Here is a 23,420-nt window from a genome sequence, read left to right as displayed (position 1 = left end):
CAATGCAGTTTTTGGCATTCAGTTTCAGTCCATGATTTTGGTACCAGTTACAGGTTTGGGAAAAATGTTCCTACAGGATGGCTAAGCTTTGCTAGAGACGGCTTGCACCTGTCACCCTTAGGCTTTCGAATACTGGCCAAGGCTGTTGCCACCCCCATAGTGCATTTTTTAGGCAGGGCTCAAAAGACAAACCCACCGCCGTAAATAGCACAAGTAACAAAAAAACTGAGGGTAATGCTGTTCAATGCCAGAAGTCTAAACCTCAAAATGCACGCACTCGAGGCACTCCTCAGTATGGAGAAAACTGATATATGTGCAGTAACAGAAACCTGGTTTAAGGCTCCAGAGAGCACCCCAGCACTACCAGGCTACAACTCATACCATACATTTCGGCCACAAAACCGGACGAAATACAAAGGGAGTATCCATATTCATCAAGGATACCCACACCTCCAGATTAGTGGCACAGCACGATGCTTCAGAGATCATCCACGTGCAACTAACAATGGGCAAAACTGCTATTCAAATTATAGCTTGCTACAGTTCACCCACCATGTCCCAGGACCCCCACTCCGCATTCCTGGAAACACTGGGAAACATAAAGGTCCTACCAAACTACCTGATATTGGGTGATTTCAATTATCCAAACATTAACTGGGAGAACTACTCAAGTACGAACTCCCTGGCCCAACATTTCCTAGAATTTATAAACTGAAATGCCCTGGATCAACTGGTTAACACCCCCACCAGAGGTGACAACATATTGGACCTGGTCATCACCAACATGGGCGACCGGTGGTCCACACTGGAGGTCAACCCCTTGCTGGTTAGATCTGACCCATAAACTAATCACTCTGGATATCCACATTCCGCCACCACCCCCGGTCAAAGAAACTACAGTGAAAAACTTTTCAAAAGCAAACTTCACGTTACTTAAGACTGAGGTAGGAAGTTTCAAAGCCCCCATGCTAAAGGATAACGCTGTCCAAGCTGCAAAATCCTTTATTAATGCACTCTATGGGCACCTACAAGAATGCATGGATCGTGCTATCCCAAACAAAACTGAGACTTACTCCTCCAAGAAAAGGAAACCAGTCTGGTGGACCCCTGCCATAAACAAGCTATACAATAGAAGGAGAAAACTAGTACAGACTAGAGTAAAATCTCAAGAAGGGAAGACATCCCTGATCAATATCAGCAAGAAACTACGTTCCTTTATAAAATCATCCAAGGCTAGCTTCGAAAGAAAAATTGCCAAGGACTCCAAAGATAACCACAAGGCATTCTTTAGCTATGTCAAGAATCTAAGTGGCAATTCTCAGATCTGCTCGGGGTTAGTGCAGAATGGCACAAAATACACTGAACTGACCGATATAGCCAACATCCTGGCAGACAGGTTCAGTGCAAACTTCACCCCCCTCTCACCCTCAAAAGGGCCCATAACTATACCAGAAGAATGTAGTGCCCCTGAAATCACAGACACTCAGGTTAAAACAGCCCTTTCCAAAGCCAAAAACACAGCATCAATGGGACCAGATGGTGTCCCAGGCTGTGTTCTACATGAGCTCAAAGATGAACTAACCCCTCACCTAAACACATTGTTTAAACTCAGTCTCTCCACAGGCTACATGCCCACAGAGTGGCGTACAGCAATGTTTATTCCACTCCACAAAGATGGAGCCACAACGGACCCCGGGAACTATCGCCCTATAAGCCTGACTAGCTTGGTCTGCAAAGCTATGGAGCACATCATCATGGATCTCATTACCAGAGACATTGGAAACCTCCAAACACTGGACCCAACCCAGTTCGGCTTTGTTAAGGGCAGATCATGCCTCCTAAACCTGGTGGACTTCTTTGAGACAGTTACCAAGGCTATAGACGAGGGAAAGGTGGTCCACATAGCCTACCTAGACCTCGCAAAGGCCTTTGACACTATTCCCCACTCAGGTATTATAGACAAGCTCACCAGCCTGAACAAACCCCTATGTCACAAGATGGATTGCCAACTGTCTCACGGACAAAACTCACATGGTAAGAGTTGCAGGAGCTAGGTCGGACTCTAAACCTATTACAAGTCGCGTTCCCCAGGGCACAGTCCTAGGACCCCTCCTGTTCAGCATATACTTCTCAGAGGTACAGGCAAGCGCAGGAGGACTATGGCTCAACAAGTTCGCAGACGACTGCAAACTAGGGGCTGTAATTGACTCTCCGGCTGACACAGAGATCCTCCAAAAGGGTTTCACTGAGACAGATACCTGGTGTCAAGACCATGGTCTCAAGCTAAATGCCAAAAAAGTGCATAGTCATCCCCTTTGGAAAAAACAAAGGACCCACGAACTACCACATAGGTGGTGACCCCCAAAATACGGAAGACGTAATTAGGGATCTGGGGACCCAAGTAGATAGTAACCTCTCCTTTGATAGTCACATTGCCAAAGTGGTTAGAAAATCCTTCTATATGGCCCACCTAATCACAAAAAGGTTTGCATCCAGATCGAAAGAGGTCATTGGGCCCGTCTACGCATTGCTCATCAGACCCATCATAGAGTACAATGCCCCATTTGGGATGTACCTTACAAAGACACCTGCAACAACTGGAAAGACCACAGAAGTTCCTCACTAAGAGGATCACTGGCCTCAAGCAAATGCCCTATGCAGCTCGACTGAAGAAACTTCAGCTGTACTCTGTTGCATACCGTCTACTCAGAGGTAATCTCTGCCTGACAAACAAGGCCATGTCCAACCCAGAATTGACGGACATGCTCCACCTAAAGAAAACCATGTCCCCTCGAGCCACACGCTCCAGGGATCTAAACCTCACCACAACAATAAATAGGACATGCTGGAAGGATAGATTCCTATCTCAGAGACTTCCCATGCTCTGGAACAAGATTCCATTCTACATTAGGCAGAGCTCCTCGCTAACCCTCTTCAACAGAAACCTTGACGAGTGGATGGGAAACAGAAAGTTTACCCCAGGGATCACTTCAATGGCTCTGCTGGACAGAGGCACAGGGAACTAATGTAAGGGGGCGGCGAAAGCCAACACATTCCAGCTAGGCTTATATATGCCTTTGGGCAGATAGCCTAGTACCTACCTATGAAGCTATGAACCTATATGGGGATTCACTGACCACTCTAAACTTGTAGTCATCTGCAAACTCTAAACTTGTAGTCATCTGCAAACTAAGTCAGCCAAAGTCCTGTGGTATTGGCCTTTACTTCAGAGAAGTACATGCCAAACAGGAGAGATCCCTGTACAATACCCTTAGGGGACTCAATTGATGACTAGTCTCTTTAGGGAAGTGGCTTCCCCTATTTTGATCTCCTGCTACCTATCTGTGAGCCAGATGGCAATCCAGTGGATGATTTAGGAATTTATTCCCAGTTTATCTTTTCTACTATGCCTGAATGAGTGACTGTGTCAAAAGCTTTGTACAGGTTGAGATGTGCAGTATGTACCATTTTACTTTTATTTACTTTTATCCATTGCTTTGGTGATTTTTCAAAAATGTCCATCGTTTGGTAAGCATGGCCTGCCCTTGACATATCCAAACTGAGACAGGTCCAGTGTTTGGAGGTTCCCTATATTCTTATTGATTAGGTCCATGATAAGTCTTGTCAAGGCTTTGCATATGAAGCTGGTCAGATGTATGGGTCTGTAACTGCCCGGGTCTGGGGAAAGTCCTCCCTTATGCAGTGGAATGACTGTAGCTGTTCTCCGTTCATTTGGTAAAAAACCTGTTTGGAGACTGAGGTTAAACAGTGTTTTTAAGGGGGTTGGCTAAATTGTGATTCACGCTATTTACAATGCATCTGGGGATATTGTCAGGACCTAGTGAAGTAATATTTTTAGCTTTTGATAGCAGTTTTATGAATAGGCCTTTTGTGATAGCTGGAGGTGAGTACATTTTAAGTATATCTTGTGGAATATATGGAGGGGAGAGCGGGGTAAAATTTGAGCTGAATTTATTGGCCAGTAAGTTCACTATATCTTCAGCCTCAGTGTACGTAACATTGTTCACAGTCAGCTCAGCACATTGCTGCACAGTGCTTCTGAGATTAAAACAGAACTAAAAAGGCCTTGTGATTGTTTTTGGCTTGGAAGGTTAGTTTAGGCTCAAACTTGACTTTGGTGGATATTAAGTTCCTGATTTCATTTTTCAGTGACAATGGCTCTATCATTCCAGAAATTACTCTTCTAACTGTTGGTCAAAATTTACATTCTTTTTAGGACTTTCCAAAATGCCAATAATAAAAAAAAATGAAGGTTATACCAGGTACCAGAAAGAACCAAGAATCAACACCAAAAGTACCCATGGAAAGTCCAAGCCAGCACTGGTATTCACAAACTTTAATCCAGCCATGTAAAACACAGTAGAATTGTACTATCTTTTTCTTTGATGTATTTATCAGCATATTATTCCCCTGTGCCCAAATAGTCAATTTAGTCAAGTTCTTTTGCAGACCTGCCCTATCTGTAACACGTCATCAGTTTACAGGACTCAAGGGTATACACAAAAAGATAAGAGTACTGAAGTATGTTAAGAAATGCAGAGTGCAAATAGCAATGATACAGAAGACACATTTGGAAAGAAGTGAGCATGTGAATTTGATAAAGAAAGGATTTCAGGAAGGGTATTCAGCAGAATATCAGGAACAAGGGAAAAGGGGAGTACTTACAGCAATTCCTAGAGGAACTCCAGTAGTGATTGACAAGGGAAAAAAGTATAACAATGGTAGAGTTGTGGTGGTAAAGGGCTATTGGCAAGAGATGATGATTATGCTGGCATGTATTTACATTTCACCTACAACTGCTATTAATGGAGCTTAAGAAAAGTTTGAGAGAAATAATCAGCTTTCAGCAGAGAATATTACTTATAGGTGGAGACTGGAACTAAATCTGCAACAGTGAGGATATACCTGGGGGACCTAGAAAGGAAAATATAACAAAAGAGGGTAGATTTCTAAAGAAATTTACAAACATATTTGGTATGGAAGATGTGAATTTTGTAGCAGGAACTTGAAGAGAATTCACATATTATTCCTCAGCGTACAATAACTGGGCTAGACTAGTCACAAATTGTATTTTTTCAGGAACATGTGCATTTAATTTAAAGCTTCAACACACATCTAATAAATATTTCAGATCATGCGGCAATGACAACTAAGATAAAAATGCAGGGTAATGGACTAAAAATGAGACACTGTCGTGTACCCACCTACCTTTTAAAAAAAAGAGGAATTTAAGGAATAGGTAATGTAAATTATTCAAAAGTTATTAGGAAGGACAGAAATTTCTTCACATGTTATAGGTAGTTTGTTTGTCTTTTCGGCTTTTCCCGGTTAGGGGTCGCCACAGCGGAACTCCGCTCCGCTAATGATTGGCAGTAGATTTTTTTATGGTGCCGTGTTGTCAGCCCGACGCCCAACCTTCAACGAAGGGACGCCCATTCACGCATGTCTTTCGGAGGCCACTCGACTACGGGGAGGACATGCAGACTCCACACAGATGGCAATCCAGCCGTGAATCAAACAGGAGAACCTCTTGCTGTGAGGCAACAACGCTACCACTGTACCACCACGGCTGATGATGTTATAGGTAGTGAGTAAGATAAAATGAAAGTGGAGTTTAAAATACGGTAGAAATAAACAAAAAAAGATATGGCTAAGTAAGAAATATTTAGAGGAGCTGGCAAAGGTTAAAGTACTGCAGAATAAGGGGAATCTTACAGAAGAAGAAGAGGCGCAATTGCTGAGTGCTAAAGAGGAAAATAATAGAGTGTATGGATAATATGCATGAGTTTAAAAAGACTGCTGTTAAAGAACTGTTTTGCAATAACTCCAGAGCACAAACATTTTAGCACAATGACTTCAGCAACAGAAATGGTTGTTGCCTAACTTAGGGAGCCTATAACTAGAAACATAACTAGAGATCCTGTCAGAGGTATTACAGATATTTCAGAAATGTTATGAGAATCTGTATAAAGCAAAGGAAATGTAAAAATCAAGGAAAAGCACAAATGGAAATATGTATTGAAAACTTAAATATGCCAAAGTTAGATGAGGCTCCACAATTAAGACATGAGGAGATGAAATAAAAATGGTGATGTATAATCAATCGGCAGGAAAGTCTTCAGGAAGCTAGGAAGAAAAAGTGATAAAGATCTGGAAGATGTTGTTTAACAGTATTTTAAAGGAGAGGAAGCACCAACATCCTGGAAGAAAGCTATAGTGGCTGTAATACCTGAAGATGGCAAAGACCCATCAGAACCAGCTTCATATAGGTCCATTTCAGTTTTAAACCATGATGATAAAGTGTTCAAGTTTATACCACCTAAAATAATGGTGAAGGCGTTGCCAAAATTGATAGATATAGATCAATGTGGTTTTATGCAGGGGTGGAAAACATTTGACAACATTAACAGAACAATGATGATTCAGGGGGAAGCAGAATGTAAAAAAATACTGCTGCTGTTGGTGGGTCTTGATGCAGAGAAAGCATTCAACAGAGTAAGCTGGGATTTTAAAAGCAGGGCAATGGAAGCACTTGCATTCCCTGGTAAAATAATAAGGTTAATTAGGACGATATATATGAGGGATCAGTAGCAAAAATTGAAGTGGAAGGGGTTCTCTCTGATAAGTTGTGTCTGAAGAGAGACACCAGACAGGGTGTCCTCTTTCCCCTTTGTTGTCTGCATTACATTTAGAGCCACTGGCAAAGAAAATAAGAGACTCAGTAATTTAAGGATATAAATGGTATGGTAATCAAGAAGAATTGGCTTTATTTGCAGACAATATTATTTTGTATCTGATAAAAACAGAAAAGGACGTATCACTACTGCGGAACATTCTGATATAATTTCAGGTCTTTTCAGGATATAAAATTAATGAAGACAAAATGAAGGGCTGGGAATCCTGGAAGGTTTGCAGTTTGAGAAAGGCTCGCTTCTCCAATAGTACTAAAGTGTGATTTAGCTTCAGAGTGTGAATGGATATCTTGGATAGTCTACCCTTTGACAATAACCTCACACACCAGGGAAGAAGTGTCTGACGCAGCCACCACTTGTTGGTTAGAGATCTGAAAATGGTGTACTGTGTCAGCTTTGTCACATGCTACCACCATTTTGTAAGCATCTTGCAGGCTTTGCATATTTCTAGCTTTCTATATGTTAAGAGATTACATCTGAGACATGTGACTGTTGTAATGTCCAATAAAATAGTCTCAAATACAATTTTGCAAAGTGCATCACTGGAATTGCTGCTGCCATCAACTCTAAGGCCCTTGTGCAAAGATAGGCTGTGGCAAATGGTGACTGTACAATTTGAGATAAGAGTTTCTGAAGGGGTAAGAAGGGTAAGCATGCTCAGCAAGAAACTGTATTTGGGCTGCAGCTTAAAATGTGAGCAGCCATGTCTCCAGCTCTGATTTTGCTGCGTACAGTCTCTCTACCTGAGGATTTAGAGACACAGATTAGGGATTTTAGAGCGGAGATTAACGTGTTTATTCAGGGAATGGTTAGGACAGTGTCACCTGAATAGGGAACACCTTCATCCCTTGCAGTCTTGGGTTCACTGCAACTACAGATATACATTTGGTGAACAACCTGGGAAGCTGAGACGAGGCCAAGTCGAAGAGTCCTGAATTGAGAATGACTGTCTTCTATCTGGGAGTACAGACACCTCTTGGACTCATTGGTTATCCTGATGTGAGGGCAAGCATCTTAGAGGTCTAAAGATCAAATCTAGTATACTTCCAATGAGCATGGGAAGGAAAGCTGCACTGTGACCACCCAAAAAGTTTATTTTGTCTAAAACTGTAGAGATCAGTTAAGTCCAAGGTTGACAAAAGGTATTTTTTTTTTTTTTTTTTTTTTTTGGATACTGAAAAGAACCTACAGTAGTATCCTAACCATTTCTGGTTTGGCGAGGCCTCCTAAATGACTCCGTTTATTAGAAGGTTTAAGACTTTTCTTTTTGTTGCACATTTTTTATAAGGTGGGATTTCTCATAAGGGTAAAGGTTGGGGTTGTGGTAGGATGTGGAATGGAACTGTATATTCTGGATATTACTACCCTTTTTCACTTGGCTTGGGGGATAGATATCAATGCAGGAAAATAATAGGATATATGGGCCCTTAATGCCTCCAGAGCGGGGCAGTCAGGCAAGGCTTTAGGTATTCTGCTGCTAAATCCAGTGTGAGGGTAAGAATTCTGAAATTATCATGATAATTCTTTCTTTCTTTCAGACCTCTAGCTTTGGTGTTGTTGATCATAACTAAACCACAGCTGGCATGGACTTATTTCCATCCAAAAACGCATAATGATGTTTGAAACTTTATACCAACAGTGAGGAGGATTCTTCCATCCTTTTCCATGTTCTCTAGGTGGACATCCACTTCAGGGCGAAGAAGTATTGTGCCACAAAAAAGTGAGTTTAAAAAGGTTCCTTGGAACATTTGGCAAACACCATTAGCTGGAACAAAGCATGTCAGAGCTGCTGTTGCCTGCATCTGGGGTTGAACCAGTGTCAGAGCTGTATGCTAATCACACAATAAAGTTCAATAGTGAGGAAACAGTTGCCAATTGGGAAAGTAACTTCCAGCAAATAACCTAGTAATGGTCACATTCTGTCCACCAACTCTCAGCAAAATGCATGAGACTTACAGCTTATACTCCTCAAGGAGAATGGGGAGGGGCACATAAAAACATTTTCCAAATCAATCCACAGCCTTAGAATCCCATCAAAGAGATAGACTGCAGAGTTCTGTGGATCTGGAAATTTAAGAACTGCTACCAACATCTGGCATTATCACCAATGGAGGGACAACTCAAAAGGATGGTCAAAAGGGCAGGAAGGCCTGTTGCAATATTTTCTGCAGGTAACTAATCGTCCATTTATCTCATTATTTTCTAAGATTTCCTCAAATATGGGGATATTTGTAAGAGATAGAGAAGAATCTACACCCTGCTCATTTTTAATATCAGGCTTGGGTGACTCTTTTGATATGAATCTACATGCTTTCTTTTGCAGATGCGTATTATGCATGTCCTTGAAGATGGTGGGACTAAGGACAATGAGAAAGCATGATCATGATATCTGTGCAGCAACAGAAACCTGATTCAAGGCTCCCAAGAGCACCCCAGCACTACCAGGTTATACCTCATACCATGTTTTTCGGCCCCAAAACTTGGACCGAACCACAAAAGGAGGGGGAGTATCAATATTCGTCAAAGATACCCACACCTCCAGGTTGGTGGCACAGCATGAAGCATCAGAGACTATCCATGTGCAACTAACAGTGGGTAAAACTGCCTTCCAGTTTATAGCCTGCTACAGACCACCCTCCCAAATCCAGGAACCCCACTCGGCCTTCCTGAGAACACTGGAAAATATGAAGGTCTCTCCAAACACCATTGTATTGGGTGACTTCAACTACCCAAACATAGACTAGGAGCATTACTCTAGCTCCAACACCCTAGCCCAAAGGTTCCGAGAATTTATAAACTCAAATGCTATGGAACAACTTGTTACCACTCCCACAAGAGGGGAAAACATACTGGACCTGATCATCACCAACATGGGGACTCTATGCTCCAGACCAGAAGTGTATCCCTCACTGGTAAGATCAGACCATAAACTAATCTCACTAGATATTCACATCCCGACCCAAGCCCCTGCCCAGAAAACCACAGTGAAAAACTTCTCTAAAGCAAATTTCACACTCCTCAAAACCGAGGTGGAATCCTTCAAAGCCCCCGGACCTGTGGAAAATACGGCCCAGGCCACAGAATCCTTTATAAACACATTCTATGAACACCTTCATGAATGCATGGATCATGCAATCCCAAACAAAACCAAGACCCAATCCTCCAAAGGCAGGCGTCCTGTCTGGTGGACCCCAGCCATAAACAAACTATACAACAGAAGGAGGAAGCTACTACATTATACAGCAAAATCCCAAAAAGGGAAGGCATCTCTGATCAGTATTAGCAAAAAACTACGGGCACTCATAAAATTGTCTAATGCCAGCTTCGAGAGACAAATTGCACAGGACACTAAGGATAATCACAAGGCTTTCTTCAGTTATGTTAGGAACATGGGTGGGAATTCCCAGATATGCTCAGAATTAGTCCAAAATGACAAAAAATACACCGAACCCACAGACATTGCCAACATCCTAGCTGACAGGTTCAGCACAAACTTCTCCCCTTTCCACCAAAGGGCAAATATCTATCCCAGCAGAGTGCTGCCCCCCTGACATCTCAGATGCTCAGGTAACAGCCGCCCTCTCCAAAGCAAAAAACACAGCATCAATGGGACCAGACAGTGTCCCAGGCTGCGTCCTACATGAACTGCAAGAAGAACTAAACCCAAACATAAAACTACTGTTCAATCTCAGCCTTACTACAGGATATGTACCCAAAGAGTGGTGTACAGCAACAGTGGTCCCTCTCCACAAAGGTGATGCCTCAATGGATCCTGGAAACAAGCCTGACTAGCTTGATCTGCAAAGCTATGGAAAGGATCATCATGGACCTCATAAATAAAGATATTGGGGACCTACAGACACTGGATCCTACCCAGTTTGGCTTTGTTAAGGGCAGATCCTGCCTCTTAAACCTGGTTGATTTCTTTGAAACAGTCACCAAGGCCATTGACGAGAGGAAGGTGGTCCACACAGCCTACCTGGACCTTGCAAAAGCCTTCGATACAATACCCCACTCGGGCATTATAGATAAGCTCACCAGCTTAAATATAAACCCCCTATGCCACTAGATGGGTTGCAAACTGGCTCAAGGACAGAACCCACATGGTTAGAATTGCTGGAGCTATGTCAGACTCCAAACCAGTTACAAGTGGCATCCCACAAGGCTCAGTCCTGGGACTTCTCTTGTTCGGTATATATTTCTCGGAGGTACAGGCCAACACGGAAGGACTGTGGCTGACCAAGTTCGCAGATGACTGCAAACTGGCGCCATAATCGACTCTCCAGCCGACACAAGCATCCTACAAAAGGGCCTCATAGAAACAGACAACTGGTGCCAGAGCCATGGCCTCAAGCTAAACGCCAAAAAGTGTATAGTCATCCCCTTCGGCAAAAACAAAGTGCCCACAAATAATCCATTAAGTACGGAAGAAGTAATTAGGGACCCAAGTTGATAGCAATCTCTCATTCGACAACCACGTGGCCAAAATGGTTAGAAAAACATTTTATATAGCCCACCTAATCATGAAGGGATTCACATCTAGGTCAGGGGAGGTCATCGTGCCTCTTTACTCATCCCTCATCAGGCCCATAATTGAGTACAATGCCCCTTTTGGGATGTACCTTACCAGACACCTGCAGCAACTGGAAAGACCCCAAAAGTACCTCACCAAGAGGATCAAAGGGCTCAAACAGATGCCATATGCTGCCCGGTTAAAGAAACTCCAGCTCTACTCAGTGGCATACCGCCTGCTCAGAGGCGATCTGTGCCTGACGTATAAAGCCATGTCCAACCCAGAATTAATGGACATGCTGCACCTCAGAAAATCCAAATCCCATCGAGCTACTCGCTCGGGAGACTTGAACCTCAGCACTGAAATAAATAGGGCATGCTGGAGGGACAGATTTATAACCCAGAGGCTCCCTTCACTCTGGAATAAAATTCCAGTCCAGGTTAGGCAGAGTCCCTCATTGACTCTCTTCAAGAGAAATCTTGATGAGTGTATGGGAGATCGTAGATTTACTCCGGGTATCACTTCTGTGTCACTGTTAGACAGAGGCACAGTATACTAACCTCGAAAAAGGGCATAGCAAAATTCATTTAAAATGGGTGGCGAAAGCCAAACACACTCTGGCTAGGCTTGTAAATGCCCTAGGGCAGATAGCCTAGTATGAACCTATGATCATGAACAATGCACATGCATGATCCTGATGTACAAGTAAAGGAAGGGCACAGCCTTGAGGCCTTGGGACCATCTGTCCTGCTGCTAGACAATTGGGACAACAATGGGCTTTGTCAAAGAAATATCTGTAGTTGGGAAGGGGATGAGGTGATGTCTTGAACAGGAGCAGATGCTGAAGCAGGCAAATGTTGAGCTGCCTGCAATACCATTGCTGACAATGACACTAATATCACTTTTGACACTGGCAACACTGGCTCCAACAATCAAAAAGCCAGCCCCACCAAGACCAGCATCAGTTCTAACAGGCCAGCAACCAAGCTCAGTCCTGACAGGTTAACTACCAGTGGTAAGTCTTACAAGCCCTTAAATATCAGTAGCATCAAAGCTGAGGGCATTGTCAGCAATGGCTATACAGACAATTGATCTTTTAATGTCAAGAGCTGCAAACCATAGAATGGAACAACAGTCAGTGTTGACAGGCATTTGACTGCCAATATCAGCATCATATGGATGAAAGCCTCATTACAAGCATTTATATCATGGGAACCCATAACCAAAATCTGACAGATGTACAAGAAAAAAAAGAAAGATGGTGCCTTTTTTAGGCAAGGCTCAAATTCTAAACCTACCACCCTAGAACACAAAAAAGGAAAAAAACTAAGGGTAATGCTCAATGCCAGAAGTCTAAATATCAAATGCCGACACTTGACCCTTCCCCCTTTCCTCACATGGAGAACATGTGGTCAAACCTGGTGCTGTGAGCTGTGAAACCACCCACAAGGCTCCTGAGAGCACTCCTCTTCTATCAGGTTTTACCTCTTAAATTGCTGCATACCCCAAAAAGGAAGGGGGTAGGAGAAAGGAGGGGGGACACCCACACCTCAAGACTGGTGGCAACGGCAAGAGCATCGGCACCGAGACCATCCAGGTGCACCAACACCAGAGTACTACTGCTCTGCAAGAGACTTACATTGTACAGGCCTCACTCACAAACTCAACCCTCACAAACTCTGGAACCCATGGAGGATAAACAATGTACTAGAACACCATCATGTACCACCTCTCAACTACCCATAAATAGAATAACTCACCCTAAAATAGACAAACACTCCTAGCCCAACCCAAACACTTAGCCCAAACTCAAAATGAATTGGAAAACTCAAATGCCATGTCCACACTCCACAAGAAACCAAACAGAGGGAGATCATCACGAACATGGGAGCACAATGTTCAACACCGGCAGTATACCTCACCGGTGTGAGACTAGATCACAAACTAATCTCGCTGGAGGTCCTCATCCCACCCACCCCCACCTGAAATAAAAAGGAAATAAAAAAGAAGACTTCAGTAAAGAACAGCTTCCTGCCCACTAGTGGCACCCCCAAAGACCCGTGAGGTGGTCTCCAAGTAAGGGCCCCGAAATTGATTTCACAAATGCCGCCTACAGCCCACTGCAGGCAGGACTGCATGGATAAGGCAAAGCAAAACAAAAAGGCAATTGTACTAAAGGCAAGCGCTCTGAAAATGGGGCACCCCCCACTAAACAACAAAGTTACAACAAAAGGGAAAAGCCTACAAGAAGAGCAAAAACTTTAAAAAGGTAAGAGACACCCTTGATCACTATATAAAGACAAGACTGATCACTATAAGTAAATCAAAAATTTTGAGATCAAAAAAGAAAGACTCAAAAAGACTTTAGAAAGGCCTTCTTTGGCTATGTTCAAAAGACAAATCAAGGAACCTTTAGCTGCTCCCATAAACCTTAAAAAAGGAATGAAGATTACTGACCCCACAGACATTGCCAACAATGATGGCTGACAGGTGACAGGTACAGACATTCTCCCCAAAAAGGCTGAGGTAGCCCAGTGCAAGCTATTGCAGCCCCAAAATCTCCAACTCACAAGCCGTAGCTTGCAGCCCCAAACATCTCCAACGCAGAACTGCTTGCTCCAAAGCAAAAAGGCAACTGGGACCTGATGGTTCTACTGGAATTATTAATAACAGCTAGGAGAATTAAAACCCACAGCTAGGAAAGCTGTTTAATCATAGTCTACTTTCTCCGCAACGTACTGTCCACGAATCAAACCCCGAATCCACTTCAGCGTTATGCAAATCGTAGCTCCATGAATTACAGCTTATTAGCTTACAAAGCCTGTTCTATAGCCATGGAATAAGACATAATGGAATCTGCAAGAAAAGACATAGGGAATTTCCAATTTTGTCTCCCAGTTTGGTTTTTTGTTGATCTCTTCTAAACTTTTGATTTGACTAATATCCTTTCAAAAAGCCAGCCAAAGCCAAGGCAGTCCATACAGCCTACCTCGATCTACTTCTGGCATACAACTCTCATACAATAACACCCCACCTGGGTATCATTGAAAATCATCGTGCTTAAATGTTAACCCATACATCACAAACTGGTTGGAGTGACACCGAGGACACAGAACCCACAGGGTTTGAGTTGCCAGTCAAGTCATGTCCCACCCTAAGCTCCGTCACAAGGCACTTCCCACAGGGCTCCAGTCCTTGGCCCTATCTTGTTTCTTAAGGCAAGCGCAAACACAGGGAACATAGGAGACTGGGAAGTCAGAAGTTTGATGACTGACTGCTGGCCATAGTAGAAAACACATCTGACACAGACAGAACATCCTCAAGGTCCTCCTGCATGAAACCATAACTGGTGCCCAGAACATGGCCTCCAAAATAAATGCCAAAAATGTATAGCCCATACCCTTCGAAAATAAGGTGCTTATCCACTACCAGGTGGCAAAGTTAGTACAGAACTGTCAGAACAAGACCTGGGGACCGGTTGATAGGCTAGGAGTAAGTTGTCCACCAACACCCATAAAGCTTTTAGGAAGATCTTCACCTCGCCATCACCAATCAGCTAGAAGGATCATCTAGGTCATCTCAGTCAAGGTTTTCACCATCCTTCTGACCAAGACCATCAGTTGAATGCAATGCCCAAAATGCCTCTGACCTGACCCGGAGCACCTCTGCAGCAGCTGGAGAGGCCAGAAAAGTTCCTCACCAAAAAAGTAAAGGGTCTCAAAAGTCCTGCTGCCCCTGCCTGAAAGAACCTACTTATCTAAGTCATATTCAGCTTCCATGACCTTGCTCAACATACAAGTACAAGTGTCAAACCCAGATTTGATGAATATGCTTGATGAATAAAAATCTAGATCCTGGCCAGGAGCCACAAGGATCAAAACTGGGACCTCGGCTTCCTGGCTATAGGACTATATGGAGGATAGATTCATCACCCAAAGACTCCCTAAGCGCTGTATGCAATGGACCCGTATATGTGGGAGGCAGAGCACTCCACCTCTGGCCTGCAGAGATTCAAGGAAGAAATGCCTCTACTATCCTACAAACAGAAGGAGGTGATGCTGCAGACATTTCTTGTTCAGCCCAATAAAAACTTTCAAATGCTTGTCATAGAGGCAGAGAATAGTACCTTGCAGAAGTGTGTGTTGAGAGGTCATAATGCGAGACACATCTTTATCTGTTGAGTAAGTTAAGGTTGGTGGTTTTGTCCATTTCAAAGTTGATTTGAAAATCGCAGCCTTTGAAGTAACAGAAGGAACATCATCATCAGTTCTTTGCTTGCGCACCATGAAGATCTAGAGAGGAAGGAAGGTGTTGGTTTCCCAGGTTTATGCTTCAACATCATTTTGTGAGCATTAGGAAAATCAGAAAAGACTGTAATCACAGAAGCCACTGAAGGCAGTATCCTCGATTCTAAAGAATACCTGGACTCCCAAGATGCACAGGCATTGGCCAAGAGTGATTTCTGAAGCAGAAATTGTTTTTTTTCTTTTGTTTTTTATTTATGCTGGGAGAAAATTCCTGATATGTCACATTTAAAAACAGGATGTTGCTTGTGCAGTCAAAAGGCATTGTGTTTATTTTGCAATGGAATTTTGCTTCCACACTTGCACTTTTGAAAGGACACTCCAGAGTGAACCACAATAAATAAAACTATAGTGAGACTAAGCAGCAACAGCTCTTAATCAACACCAAAAGTGAACAGCAGCATTAAGGATTTTTTTATGGAAGGAAAGCTAGAAGACAAGATGTATGGTTGCACTATCAAATACTGTTGCAAACAGCAAAGGAGGTGATAAAATGCCTACAGCCTAGATTAGAGATAATACAACAAACTAAAATGAGATGAATAAAAAGGGGGAAAACAAGTAGTTTACTCACCAAAAATGACAATTTTTTTACCACAGAACAGTAATGTGGCTTGTGGTTGTTTCAACAATATGACTATACTACAGCATGGCAAACGAAATCCAGAAATGGAAAGTCACAGAGCAGTGTATTATTGGTAAAAGGGTGGGTTTAGAAGCCTGAGAAATTTTCAGTTGCTGAACACCAACTGTCTGACAGTCTTTGTTAAGCTGTTAATAAAGGCAGACCTCCTCAACAAAGATCACATGATGTCTTTCCTTATCGATGCTGCTGTATTCTTAACAGATGGGATATCCTGTCAAGGGCAGTTGAATGTCTAGCTAGCATACAAAAGACTAATCTCCTTCTAGGTGCCGTACGTCGGACATGTGTTCCACATCCAAGGTGTAATGTATATAAGTGACATATGAGTGCCTGATCCTCAGAACTTCTCTGCCACCAGTCTGAATGCTTTTTTATGAATTTGATCTGCAGGTTGTTTGCCTAGTTGGTTCAGCTTCCAAGCCTTGACAAGATAAGTGCCTTCCTTCCTTTTTTTCCTTTACTAGCTTTATCTTTTTACATGCCATCCAAGAACAGAAAATGTGAATGTGGGAGACAGATTTCCTATAAAGATAGAAATGCCAAGTGCCTGTTTTGTTTGGGTGCTACACATGACCACACTCAGTGTGAGATTTGTCAGGGATTTTTTCCAAAGACTCTTCACAGCCATCTGTCATCCCTTTCTATTTACTTGGACAATCAGCATTTCAATTTTTGGCCCAAGGTACATGACTTCTGCGTTTATCCTCCCTGACATACTGCCATCACTTAATAAAGAAGCCTAAGATGGTGTGCATTGACTCTGCTGCTGTCCAGCCTCCTTTGGACATCTCTGTTGGGTTGGATGAAGAAACTGAGGAGTGTCCAGTGCTGATGTCAGCTCTCTCTGCCACGATCTAGTTGGAGGCCTACACAGGACTGTCTACTCACACATCTTCTGAGGCTGTTCCAGCATCTGCTGCAGACATGGAGGGAGAACCACAGCTGTTAATACCAGAGAGGCCTAGAGGGTTTCCCTAGATATTAGTTAGGAAGGAACTCCTTCGTACTCTTTTTGAATCTAGGCAGGGCCTGAGCTTCCTTGGTTTGTTAGGACTGATATTCCTTTGAAAAAGAAACAGTAGACATGGCATGTGGCTCCTCTGGCAAAGGACCCTCACAAAGGAATGGCAGGATTTTACACAGGGCCTTCTTAATGTCCTTATGGCTTTAAAGCTTCCTCAAGGCTTGTCTGGCTCTTCTTCTGTTACTTGGTCCTCCACCCGTTCTAAATGGCATAGAGTCTTGAGTCCTCTGATGAAGACTTAGATTCACATTCTGGTGAACAGTCCTTGGCTTAGTAATCTCAACTCCATTCTCCTCTTGCTTAGGATCTGAGCCCCCGATTCATAGCCTCCAACTCCTAAGAAGCATGGCAGGTTCCGCAAAGTCCCTGAAGCCCAGACGTTTTTGTATAAAAGCCCTTCTCATCCTGCAGTGATTTCCTTAGGTGCTAACAAGCCATCTAAATTGCTGTCCTCTTCAAAGCTTTTACCTTCAGACAAGGACAGTCATACTATGGAGCAGTGTGGAAAAAGTGTATACTTCTGCCACTTTAGCATTCAGGGCCATTAACTACCACATTCAGAAGACTAGGTATGTGCAGTCTCTTCTCTCTCAACTTGGGGTATTATAACTGATTTGCCTGATTCTGAGGCAACGTCTTCTGCCATTTCCCTGCTGAGCACTGCTTCTCAGGTGGCTTATTGTTCTATACAGTGCACTTATGAACTACTGATGGCTCTTCTAGGGCAGCTGCATCAGGGTCTTGTAATGAAGAGGTACTTAAGGTTGCACTTACAGGCTCTCCCTAATGATATCAAGTCAAAGCCCCTGGATTCTCCTTTAAATAACCAAAATATTTTTGGCTTTGCTGTGGCTGAGCGGTTTAAGGCCCTAAAAGACAAGAGGACAGTCATGCAGAATCTGAAACACATCTGTCTCTTGTCCCTGGGTCCCATAGAAATTATCCCTCTAAATCTTCCTTTGCCCACAGGCAGCCAAGACAGCCTTCTAGGGTACGAGATCTTCCAAGAGGGCTTTTTCTGATAAATCTTCTAAGGGTTCTAAGAATCAAAAGCTTTCTTTCCCTGACAAATCTGCTTCCACCCAACATTCATCTACTTCCACTTTTTTGGCCAGGTTCCTTTCCCTCAGGTTAACTCTGTCCTTTCCTCTTTGGCAACAAATAACCACAGACTCTTGGGTGCTTTCCATTATCCAGAATGGTTGTTTTATGATTTGGAAGTCCTTTCCTCCCTTTTTGGGAGTTCCCCAACCTCTTCCTACTCAGCTTCCTCAATTTCCTGTGATCCTGCAGTTTCTTTTACTGCAGGGAACCACAGGGTTTTATTCCTGGATGTTTCTGGTTCCCAGGAAGAAGGGGTCTTGGAGGCTCATACTGGATCTTTCTTTCCTCAACACTTTCCTGAAGGTTCCATTCTTCAGCATGCTGCCCCTTCAAACTCTCTACCATCTGTTGTTTCCCCTAGCTTTCTTGGTATCTCTGGATTTAAAAGATGCTTACCTTCATGTTCCCATTTACCCTATCTTCAGAAAAGTTTTACACTCCTCTGTGTCTTCCTCACATTATCAGTTATGTCTTGCCTTTCAGTCTTTTTAAGGCTTCAGTGGTCTTTACCAAACATCTAGCCCTGGTGATAGCCTTCTGTAGGGTACTACCAGAGCAAGACATTTGGTGGTAGCCTTCTGTAAGCTTCAGGAAATTCAAAATTTCCCTTATTATGACAACTTCTTGATTCAAGCTCCCTCCCAGCATCATCATATTCTTCGAGATCTCAAATTTACAATACTTCTTAAAAGTGTAGCATTCATCTTAATCCTCAAAAAGTCTGTGCTGACCCCTTCAAAAGATCAGGTTTTTCTAAACTGCATGACTCAGTCTGTGCAAGTGATGGCTCTCCTGCCTCCTCTCAAGCCAAGGTCCCATCCTTGACAGCTTATTTTCAGTCCCTTCTTACTTTTTCAGGGTTTCGAGCAAGGGAATTCCTCCAAATGCTGAGATTCATGGCATCCACCATTCTACTATTGCTGTGGTTCTTTTTGCCAGACTCCACATGAGGAAGTTTCAGTAGCACCTCAAAACCATCTGGGCTTTAACACTGTCATCCTCTGGATTTTCCTATATCTCTATTACCTGTCGTCAAATTTGGCTTCTGTTGTTGGAGTCATCAGATCTCTCTGAATTCTGGCCTACCTTTTCAGGTTCTTGTTTCTACTCGTGGACTGTACATAAATGCTTCAGATCAGGGTAGTGGAGCTTTCTCCAACAATGTCAGGATCCAGGTTGTGTGGTCTCCTACTGAATTGGCAGATCATATCAACATCAAAGAGAGGACAGCTCTAATTTTGTCTTTCCCTGGTCTCCACTTTCTTTAGATCCCTAGCTTTCTTAGGATTTTTGCAGCAGTACCACAGTCATGTGGTATATGTCAATAAGCAAGAGGCTATGAAGTCGTACCTTCTATGCATTCTGGCTCTTCTACCATCAATTGACTCTTCAGATGGATTACATACATTCAGAGCAAATTCTAGTGACAGACACACTGAGCAGGTCCAGTGCAGATCCCCATGAATGAATGCTTCACAGGGAGGTGGTCCTGAACATTGCCCACTGCTGGGATACTCCTCAAGTAGATATATTTGCCTCCCCTGTGATCAGACAACTTCCCAAATTCTGTTTCAGAGTGTCAAGTCCTCTGGATTGGAAAGTAGATGCCATATCTTTTTCCTGGAAGGGGATGTTTCTGTATGCTTATCCCCCTTTTCTTCTACTACCAAAAGTCCTGTATGAGATCTTGTGGGACACAACTAAAATCTTGCTGGTGACTCCCTTTTGGCCCAGACAGCATTAGTACTCCCTTCTCTTCCATATGGTCATGGGCAGTCATCACAAAATACCTCACTGGATGGATCTATTCACACAGGACAAGGGATCTCTCATTCATTCTCACTTGTCCACTCTTCATTTGACTCTTTGGGCAATAGTGTTTTGATTCCTTTTTGATACCAATCCTTTGAGGACGTGCTTTTGGTTTTGCTCAAGGCAAGGAGACCTGCTACTAGAAAATCCTATGTGGCTAAATGGAAGATATTTTCTATTTGGTTTCTCAACCATGATTTGGATCCTTTTCCTGTAAGTACTCCAATGGTCTTTTCTTATTTGTGTGAGTTGCTCAATTCTGGCCTGGCATACTCATTTGTCAAAACACATTTATCAGCCATTTCCACTTATCTGTTTCTGAACCCACCACTGGCTCCTAGTTTTGAAGTCAAGTAATTTATGAAAGGTGTCATTCAAAATAGGCCCCAAGAAAACATACTCCTCCTTCTTGGGACCTTAATTTTGTTCTTGAGAAATTGACTCCATTTCCTTTTGAACTTGCAGTTTCCTCTTCCATTTGCAACACTGTACTTGGAAAACTGTACTGTTAGTAGCTCTTTCTCATGCCAAGATTGTCTCTGAATTCCAACTGCTCATGGCAGTTCCATCTTTTTCGTTTTTTCACAAAGACAGGGTATCTCTTCGTAATAATCCTTCCTTTAAGCCAAAGGTGGTTAATCATCTGTTCTTAAATCAAGCAATTATTCTTCCTTCTTTTTTTCCCCTCTCCTCAGAATGATAGTGAGAGGATTCCTCATACCTTGGAATTTACATAGCTCAAATATAACCTAGCTAAAGATATTATGAAGTCTACACAGCTTTTTTATTTCCTCTCATGCCAGGAAATTGGGTTTGGCTGTGTCTAAGCAAACCATCTCCTCCTGAATTTCTAAGGCTATTTCGTTTTGCTATTATTTTCATGGCAGTCAGCTTTCTTCTTCCGTTTGTGATCATTCTACCAGGCTGTGGACTCTTCTGGTGTCTTTTTCAATGGTCTGAATATTAGATTCATTCTAGAAGCTGTTATTTCATCATGTGTATATAATTTTACTAAACTTTACAAGTTGGTTGTCATTTCTACAGCCAGAGTGGGCTTTGCTAGGTACATCTTACATGGGTATTTTGAAGACTCTTCTGTGTCTTCATCCACCCATCCTCTCCAGTAGTATTTGTACTCTCCCATCTGTTAAGAATACTGCCACAGTGATAAGGAAGGACATAGTACAGGTGTGCAACATCTTACCATAACAGTAGATGTCTTACTTCTCACTGCTGCAGTATTCTGTTCCTCCCTTCTTTAGCCTTTCTTTTCTATTGCTTTTCAGCTGGCCTTCTGGTGGAATTCAGTTCTGAGGATTAGGTGCTTATACGTCACTTATGTACCTTACACCTTGATCGTAGGACATACATCTGACATACAGTGCCTGGAAGGAGATAAGGCTCTGGAATGCTGGCCGGACTGCTCTCAGCAGGATATCCCATCCATTAAGAATACTACACAACAGAACATTTTTGTGCACTCAACCACCTACCTGTTTTTCATTCTTCCTGTGTTTTGAGTCAGCAGTACAACTTTATTTTCTTTTCAGTCTTCATATGACACCTGTTGCTCACATTGAAAAGAACCAGCCCCAGGAATGAATATCCATCACTTCACAAGAATTCTCATAGTATATAATTATATCTTAAATATTACTGTACAAAGCTAAGAGTTTTAATGAAAAGGTAACTGTACCTTAAGGTCAATTACTTCCTGTGTGTTAGGAGGTGTGCTCAGAGCTTTTTCTGCTATTTTTTCAAACTCATCACACAGTCTGTAATACCAAGAAACATGCAATAAATTACATTTAATAATAGGCAGGCAAAATTTCTACTGAATTCTTTCTGTACAACAAAATTTTCTACAACATTTGTCAGTACTGAAAGATCCAAGTAAAATTAAGATATTATGTACAAATAAAATGCAACAAAACAAAAATATTTTATTAATAACATGTAAAATGATAACAGTCATAAAATGCTCTGTAACTATTTCAGATAAAGCTGCAGAAGTAAAACTGGAAAAGTTAAATCAAAGTGCAGTTATATGAGGTACTAAACATACTAGTAGATGAATGTATAACAGTACTACTGTTGCAGAGACCTTGTATAAGATCCGGGAGTCAGACTCAACCACAAACAGACATCATTCTAGCTAGAAAAGTCAGATGTCTGTAGAGGTGCATGGTAGTAATCTTATGACATGGCCCTTACAAGGCAGCACAGCTAAAACTTACTGCATCAGCAGATACACTTCTGGCAGACTACAAGATCCATTAAAAAAAAAAAAAACATTTAAAAAGTGTCAGAAATGCATATGTGTATGTGTGTATCTTGCTAAGAATAGTATGTGAATTCTCATCTACATCTCTAAGCAGTGCATACATATCAGTTAATTATTCGTCAGGCAATAATCTGATGAAACCTGTTTCTCAAGTCATAAGCCATCAAATGGACTGAGAACAAAGGAAAGTGAGAAGGAGAGTGTGTCTTGGATTTGCTCTCACTGCAGGACCCATGTCAAAGCCCATTCCAAGTTTCAATGGAATCTGTAGTCACTGAGTATTTCATCTAACCATGGGCCGATGAATATATATATATATATATATATATATATATATATATATATATATTTACAAGACTGGTCAACTTACAATACCCCCGGCCTATGTTAAGTCAGCCGATAATCACCAACCACTTTGAGACTTCAGTGCTAAATATGAAAATCAATATTTCAGTATTCATACTAGTTTTTAAGAAGCAGCGCATTACACCTACCCACATCCATGATACTTTACATATATATATATATATATATATATATATATATATATGTATATATATATATGTATATATATATATGTGTGTGTGTGTGTGTATGTATATCACAGTGTCAGTGTTGCAACAGGTAGCACACTCGCTTCTCATGCACAGCACTGTGGGTTCTATTCCCACACCAGGTAAATGGATTGCTGACAATGCAGTATGACATACTGGGGGGGGGTGATGCACTCCTGAGTGTGTCACCCTTTGGAGGAGATGTAAAAGATCATACTGTACCTATCAAAAAGAGCAGAGGTCCTTTATTTGTATACAAATTCACTCTTATTTACAAAATATTTAAAAGCGTGTATGTATGTGTGTGTGTATATATAAATATATATATATATATATATATATATATATATATATATATACACACACACATACACACACACACACATATACATAAATCTGCTTACACAATCATACTAAATTTTCTTCCTCGTTAGACACTCGCTCCTTTTTCCATAATCATCTGATT

At 42.1% G+C, this 23,420-nt stretch overlaps 1 protein-coding gene across 1 annotated transcript in view; it reads right to left on the bottom strand.

The window, feature by feature from the left end:
• DNAH7 (dynein axonemal heavy chain 7) overlaps positions 1-23,420 on the bottom strand; it is a 4,771,155-nt gene that overhangs the window by 3,408,701 nt on the left and 1,339,034 nt on the right. Inside the window, exon 11 of the mRNA XM_044073696.1 lies at positions 21,813-21,891. Within this exon, the coding sequence (XP_043929631.1) occupies positions 21,813-21,891 (79 nt within the window). The remainder of the gene's footprint in view (positions 1-21,812; positions 21,892-23,420) is intronic.

Source organism: Protopterus annectens, chromosome 6.part0, assembly GCF_019279795.1.
Source record: "Protopterus annectens isolate FY-2018-M chromosome 6.part0, PAN1.0, whole genome shotgun sequence".
NCBI classification, from domain to species: Eukaryota; Metazoa; Chordata; order Ceratodontiformes; family Protopteridae; genus Protopterus; species Protopterus annectens.
This window is presented reverse-complemented; position numbering and strand designations above follow the sequence as displayed.